The 7,561-nt window shown below is 48.1% G+C and overlaps 1 protein-coding gene across 3 annotated transcripts in view; it reads left to right on the top strand.

Moving 5' to 3' along the window:
• The first annotated feature begins 282 nt into the window (after nt 1-282).
• The window catches only part of SREBF2 (sterol regulatory element binding transcription factor 2), a 94,002-nt gene continuing 86,723 nt past the window's right edge, over nt 283-7,561 (top strand). For 2 of the 3 annotated variants that reach the window (XM_040407345.1, XM_040407344.1), the window contains exon 1: nt 283-516. In XM_040407345.1, coding sequence (XP_040263279.1) covers nt 435-516 — 82 coding nt within the window. In that variant the 5' untranslated portion in view covers nt 283-434. The remainder of the gene's footprint in view (nt 517-7,561) is intronic. The other variant, XM_040407346.1, reaches the window with a different exon arrangement.

Raw genomic sequence — 7,561 nt, 5'->3', positions numbered from 1 at the left:
CACAGTAGTAGGTTCTCCTAAGAACCTGCCTCATATGCAAATATAGATCCCCTGATCGATGACGTCGAGTCACCCCACAGCACGGCGAGCGCCCTCATTGGCTAGCAGTCCCTGGTCTCATTGACAACAAAACAACCAGCACGCGTTAGTACAAGAGGAGTGGGCGGGGCCTCCCTCACGCCCGAGCGTCCAGTGGGGGATTTCTGAGAAGCAATTAGCCAAGCCTCGTTCTCATTGCTGTAGCTCGCTTAGCTCGCTGTATCCACAACGAGACTAGGCACGCAAGTCCCTGACGTCATCTGGGAGGGGCTGGCAGAACATGGCGTCGGTTTCGTCTGTGACAGGTTGTTGACTTTGGAAGAAAGTGACAGGAGCTCCGAGAAGGCACGAGCTCCCGGTGGGGAGCGCAGATAGAGCGGCTTATTACCTGCTATATGGAGACGGCCGGAATGAGTATGGAAAACATGGAGACGTTGACCGAACTTGGGGATGAACTCACCCTGGGAGACATTGATGGTGAGAGTCCGAGCTGACATGTGTAGGATGGGAGCGGCATTAGTAGTCGCCTGATGGCAAATCTTTGCCTGTGTGTGTTACTGTTTCTTAAAGGGGAGTTCCACTTTTTATTACACTTGTGGCAAGTTATTGTGTGCGAGCTGAGAGCTGCATCAGCTGCGCCTTCTCTGTGAGGCTGACAATGCGGCCATTCATCGGAGGTGACTAGGAACCATTGGGTTAGTGGGGTGAGCAATACCAGGGAGTCTGACATCATAGGTGTCTGTGGTCCTGGGGCTTCTTCTTCATGGTTGCCACGTAGTCCTATCCTGGGATCAGCCACTGACAGGACGTCGGCTACTGCTGCTGTCACCGGTCACCCTAATGATGTGTCCTAGACCCGAGGCTTTGGAGCCCCTATGCTGTAAAGGCCTCATGCACACGACCGTAGTTATGGTCCGCATCTGAGCCGCAGTTTTTGCAGCTTGGGTGCGCACCCATTCACTTCAATGGGGCCGCAAAAGATGCGGCCAGCACTCCATGTGCTGTCCGCATCCGTGGCCCCGCAAAAAAAAATATAGCATGTCCTGTTTTTGTCCGTTTTGCAGACAAGAATAGGCATCTCTACAATGGGCCGCCCGTTCCGTTCCGCAAATTGCGGAAGGCACACGAATGGCTTCCGTTTTTTGCGGATCCGCGGTTTGCAGACCGCAAAAAATGGCACGGTCGTGTGCATGGGGCCACACATTGCAGTTGTGGACTAGAAGGATCTGTTCTCTTACATGTGGCACCTGCTCTTGGTTTGGATTTCAAAGCCTTTTCATTTCAAGGGAATCAGTCACCAGGAAGTTCACAGACACAATGGGGGTCATTTACTAAGAGGTTTACGCCCATGGGATGTATGATGCGCGAATGTTTTTACGCCACGTTCGACACATAGGAGTTTCTAGGGAGTGGCAAATTTACTCTTGAAAAAAGGTGTAAAAGTTGCCGAAAAACCGCGTTAGCCAGGGGGCGGTGTATATTTGCCAGCAGGGCACAGACTACCAAAGAGGTGCCTAATTTATGACGAGAGCACGCTCCGTCATGAATTGAACGCACCTTCCTGCAGCAACGCCAGTGTAAACGAAAAGAAAAGACCGTCAAAAAATGGTCAGAATAAATGACCCCCAGTGCCTTGTACCACAACTAATGTAATGATGCCTTTCACTTAGGGATTGGTTGCTTCATTCTGGAGAAAAATACTTTTAATCCATACGCAAATTAGCAATGAAATGCACCAAGGGTGGGCCCCAGCACCCTGTGCACCCGCCCTCCTCCCTCTCTAGAGGGTCCTCAGGAGGGGTGCACAGGATAGCGGGGCACCGCCCTTGGTGCACTTACTTGCTCATTTGCATGAAGCAGGATCACTGAGTGACGGGCATTCAGCTGAGCCAGCCCTGCAACAATTCTGCCTTGTTTTCTCAGTAAAATTCCTGGTGAGAAACTACCTTTTAATAGGGTGCGACCACAGGGTGCAGCTGGCCAAATCGGGCAAACCACGTCCACTCACAGCAAGCACGAGTTTGTAGTAAACCTGTGCTGTGGAAGGGCGTGGCCTCTCTAAAGGAGTAAACGTGGCCATGGAAATTCCCTTTAAGATTGATGTAACAAATGACCTGTGTATTGCATCATGTCACCCTCTATAAGGTGTGAGGCTGAGTCACAAGAAAGCTTCATAGTGAGATCATCTGCGCGGTGTGAGTCGCTGGGCGCAGGTCACGTTTCCTACGGCTCGGAGTCTGATCCAGTAATCTGGCTCTAGGGGCTCATACACCTGAACGTATTTTGTGTCCGTTCCATTTTTTTTTTTTTTGCGGACCACTATGCAGAACCATTTATTTCAGTGGGGCCACAAAAAAACGGAAATTACTCTGTGTATTCCGTATGTTCGCAAGTCCGTTCTGCAAACAAATAGAACATGTCATATTCTTGTCCGTTTTGCTGACAGGACAGGCATTGTTACAATGGATCTGCAGAAAAAATCAATGGAACCCGGACGTCACATGGATGTCAATTGTTATTATTTTTTTTGCAGGCCACAAAATACATACGTTGTGTCGGCTCGGTTCACATTAGCATCGTGGTTTCCGTTATCAGAGCGGTGGTAGCTTTGATTCAGTTTTGAAACAGATCCTGGCAAATCCTGATGTTTCCTATTGATGTGTAATATTAGTCTCTTTTGATGCAGTAGAATAGTGGAAAATGGCGCAATGTGCACAGAGCCCAATACACTTGTCTGGAATGAGTCTAAGGCTACTTTCACACCAGCAGTAGCCTTCTCCGGCAGGCTGTCCAGGCGGGGAACAGCCTGCCGGATCCGTGCTGCCGCTAGTGCACCGTGTCCCCGGAGGTCCCGGGGGCGGGCCAGGGGTCCGGCCACAGCACGGCAAACATGCTGATAGGCGGCTGGAATAAAACTGCGACATAAAGCCGGAGCGGACCACCAGCGGCACGGTGCACTAGCAGCAGCACGGATCCGGCAGGCTGTTCCCCGCCGGAGGAGTGTGAAAGTGTCATGTGTCGCGCGACAGATAGGGCACAACTACACTGACAATTTTTATAATGATAGTCTATGGTGTCGCAATGCGACATGCGACAGACTGCGACGTGACAGTCGCAGAAAAATCTATCTCCAATGGATTTTTTGCAACTGTCACGTCGCAGTCGCATGACGCGGTGCGACACCATAGACTATCATTATAAAATATGTTGCGCAACATTGGTGCGACAAATGTCGTCGTGTAGACTTAGCCTTATGCAAGTTTTGTCATTGCTCTTATTCCAGACAAGGTTGAGGAGTTCTGCAGGAGTTACAGGTTGGAGGCGAATTGTGGAAGTAGCATGCTGTTTAACCCTACGCATACAGGGGAAGCACTCGGATACATCATACAGTCTTTATCTGTATTATATGGTTTATTATAATCTATATTTCAGTCCAATGTGACATTTTCCAGCACGTGTCACTGGATCTGCGCGGAGTATGTTTCCGTACTGCAGATCTGCCGTGCGTTTTACCAAGAATCCATTTTCCCGGTGATCTGTGTGTGGATTCGCTATGATTAGCACGATGTGGATTTAAAACTATTTCATGCAGTTTTTATTCTGCTGGATATAAGTGGGTTGTGAAACGAGGTTCATTCAGGTTGGATTCTTAGACTCAGCACCTAAAGGTCCCTTTACACTGGCCAATTTTGCAGGGGATTGTTGGGAAGGAAGCGCTAGTTAGCGATTATCTGGCGGATTCTTAGCCCGTGTAAAGGGCCCTTAAAGGGGTTGTGCAAATTATTTTTATTGATGACCTATCCATATCAGATATCACTGAGCACCAACAATCATTAGTGCAAGTCGGAGTGCCAACCATTCTCTAAACGGATCTGATATTGATGACCTATCCAATAAAAATAATGGGCCCTAAGTTATTATGAGTGGCTCATTATGTTGTATATTCCCTTACTGGGCTGGCGCTGCGCTCTCCAGTATTATACCGTTGCAGGCACTTCCGGGATCACGTTCCGTACATTAGCAAAGGGATCCTAGCCCGGTTTCAACCCACAGTGTACAGGGGTTGAGCCTGCGCAGCTAGGCAGCTTTGGGTGCCGTGAACTGACTGCGCAGACGCATCCCACAAACATTGTGGGTTGAAACTGGGCTAGAATGACAATTTTTCCATCTGTACAACATCATTAGGTCACTTGATTTTCATGTCAGTAAAGAAAACTTCACTTCTTTTCAGCATTTCCTTACAACCATCTTTGAAAGTCAGACCACCCCCAGATGGCATTCTTGTGCTGTCTGTTTTTTTCCCCCCACAGAACCCATTGATTTGAATGGGCAAAAATTGGATTTTCATGAAGGGAACAGGACATGTGAAATTGTTCCGTTGTTAATGTATCAGTGTTCAGTCCATGTGCTTTCTACTCCACGCTCGGAATGAGCCCCTAGACTGAAATTGCATATGCCGTTTTTTGAGTCGGAGCCATTATTGGATCCAACAGGAAGAAGTGTTAAGTCCTTCCTTTAGGGTACCATATGGCGTGCCATGATGCGGTGGAGATGCGCACACTGTATGGACAAGCCGCAGCGGTATTCTATAAACACATTATTCATTGTTAACCCATGTACGGCGCTGGATCGATGTGTAAACATCATGGCCGGCAGATCTCTGAGGCTAATTACCATGACCGGCAATAATGCCGATCGCGGTAATTAAATACTTTAGATGCTGTGACCTGAGTGAGGTCATGGCATCTAAATGCACAAAAACGTGTGGCCAATTGGGGCATTGGTACTTGCACTGGACACTTTCAGCCTCGATGCTGAAAATGTTCATGTTGCAATTCTTATTTTGGCCACCAGATGGCAGGCCAGGATAAGAAATTAGCAAGATTGATTTTAAATGACATTTTAAAAATCCCCTGATAGACTAAAATTAAAAAACATAATTTATAGGCTCATATATAAGTTACAAAATCATCACAAAAAATGAAAAAAAGTAGAAAAAAAAAGTTTAAATCACCCTCCCTTTCCGTATAATTAAAAAATAAATATCTATATCAATAAGTATAAACATCATGGGTATCGCCGCGACCAAAAATGCCGATACTATTAAACGCGAATGCCGTAACGGAAAAAAGGGTAAAAATGGCTGATTTGCCATTTTTTCATTGCTTCTCTTACCCAAAAAAATATAATAAAATGGGATCAAAAAGTCACGCACACTCCAAAATGGTATCAATAAAAACTACAGATTGTTCCGCAAAAAATTAGCCCCTAAACAGCTCAGTAGACATAACTATAAAAAATTTATCGGGGTCAGAATATGGTGATGTAAAAAAAAAAATGTATCAAACATAATATTTTTTTTTTTTAACACTATTTAGACACAAAGAACCTATACATATGGGGTATCATTGTAATCGTACTGACCCAGAGAATGAAGGCCATGAGTCCGTATTGCCATAAACGAAATGCCGTGGGAACAAATCCCGTAAAACGGTGGAGGAATTTTTTTTTTTTTTTTACAATTCCACCCCATTTGGATTTTTTTTTTTACCGCTTCGCACTACATTTTATGCCATAATTAATGGTGGCATTAGAAAGTACAACCTGTCCTGCAAAAAATAAGCCCTTATACAGCTATGTGAAAAAACCTCCGGTATCCTTAAGGGTTAATGGCCGCAGTGAAGACTGAATAAAGAATCTGTTACTGATACGTGAATAGTATACCGCCACAGCTTGTGTGGCTCTGCAACATTCACACCTTGTGGCTATTCTCTTAGGGCAGTGCTTCTCAATTATTTTCTGTCATGCCCCCCCTAGGAAGAAGAAAACATTTCGCTCCCCCCGCGCGACTGTAAATCGTATAATTTGTCTATAAAATTGTTATAATTACACCTCTGCATAACACTGTATCCTTATTAACGTATAAGAGAAAGAAATGTGGATCGGACACACACTAATGGGGGGATCTGTGGATGACAGACACTTATGGGGGGGATCTGTGGATGACAGACACTTATAGGGGGGATCTGTGGATGACAGACACTTATAGGGGGGATCTGTGGATGACAGACACTTATGGGGGGGATCTGTGGATGACAGACACTTATGGGGGGGATCTGTGGATGACAGACACTTATAGGGGGGATCTGTGGATGACAGACACTTATGGGGGGGATCTGTGGATGACGGACACTTATGGGGGGGGATCTGTGGATGACGGACACTTATGGGGGGATCTGTGGATGACGGACACTTATGGGGGGGATCTGTGGATGACGGACACTTATGGGGGGGATCTGTGGATGACGGACACTTATGGGGGGGATCTGTGGATGACGGACACTTATGGGGGGGATCTGTGGATGACGGACACTTATGGGGGGGATCTGTGGATGACGGACACTTATGGGGGGGATCTGTGGATGACGGACACTTATGGGGGGGATCTGTGGATGACGGACACTTATGGGGGGATCTGTGGATGACGGACACTTATGGGGGGATCTGTGGATGACGGACACTTATGGTGGGATCTGTAGATGACGGACACTTATGGGGGGGGATCTGTGGCTGGCACTGTTACAGGGGGATCTGTGGCTGGCACTGTTATATATGTGCCATCCACAGACCTCCCACCCCATAACCGTGCCATCCACAGTGCCCCCCCCCAGCCCATAACAGTGCCATCCACAGACCCCCACCCCTTAACTGTGCCATCCACAGATTCCGTGTGCCCGCCGCCGCCGTTTAAAGTTATTAAACATGTTCCCCTCACTCCTAATAGTACCGTATATCCGAATTTCTTCTGTATAATGCCGGCAGGCAGGCGGGGCGGCCAGCGCGTCCCTCAGTGACGTCACTTGTCTGCGCCGCCTGCTTCATTCATAAAGCAGGCGGCGCAGGCACGTGACATCACTGAGGGACGCGCCGGCCGCCCGGCCTGCCTGCCGGCATTATACAGAAGAAATTCGGATATACGGTACTATTAGGAGTGAGGGGGGCATGTTTAATAACTTTTAATTCAATAATACATTTTATATTAGTATACTGGAGGGAGCGGTGGGGCGGGGCTATAGTACAGTGACCGCCCCGCCCCACCGCTATTGCCGGCCCCCAGCTCCTCCTCTCAGTCCCTCCCCCGGCCCCCGCTCCGTACATCGCGTCCAGCGCCTGTGCCGGCCTCTGATCAGACGGGAGATGAGCGCTTTCACAATGGAAGCGCTCATCTCCCTGCCACATATTACACTGCGAGCTGTCGGCCGCCCGGCGCCCCTGTTGCTATGGCGCCCTGTGCGGCCGCACAGCCCGCACACCCCAAAGGCCGGCCCTGAACGAGCCCCCCTTTACGGGTGGGCGCGCCCCACTATTTGAGAAGCACTGTCTTAGGGTATGTTCACATTAGGGATCGACCGATTATCATTTTTACTGATATTATTGGCCGATATTTAGGATTTTCAAAGTTATCGGTATCGGCATGTGTTTTGCCGGTAACGAATTGGGAACAAGGATCGCGCTGCTCTCA

This window comes from Bufo bufo, chromosome 9, assembly GCF_905171765.1.
Source record: "Bufo bufo chromosome 9, aBufBuf1.1, whole genome shotgun sequence".
NCBI classification, from domain to species: Eukaryota; Metazoa; Chordata; class Amphibia; order Anura; family Bufonidae; genus Bufo; species Bufo bufo.
The sequence above is the reverse complement of the archived record's forward strand: the minus strand, read 5'-3'. Positions and strand labels throughout refer to the sequence as shown.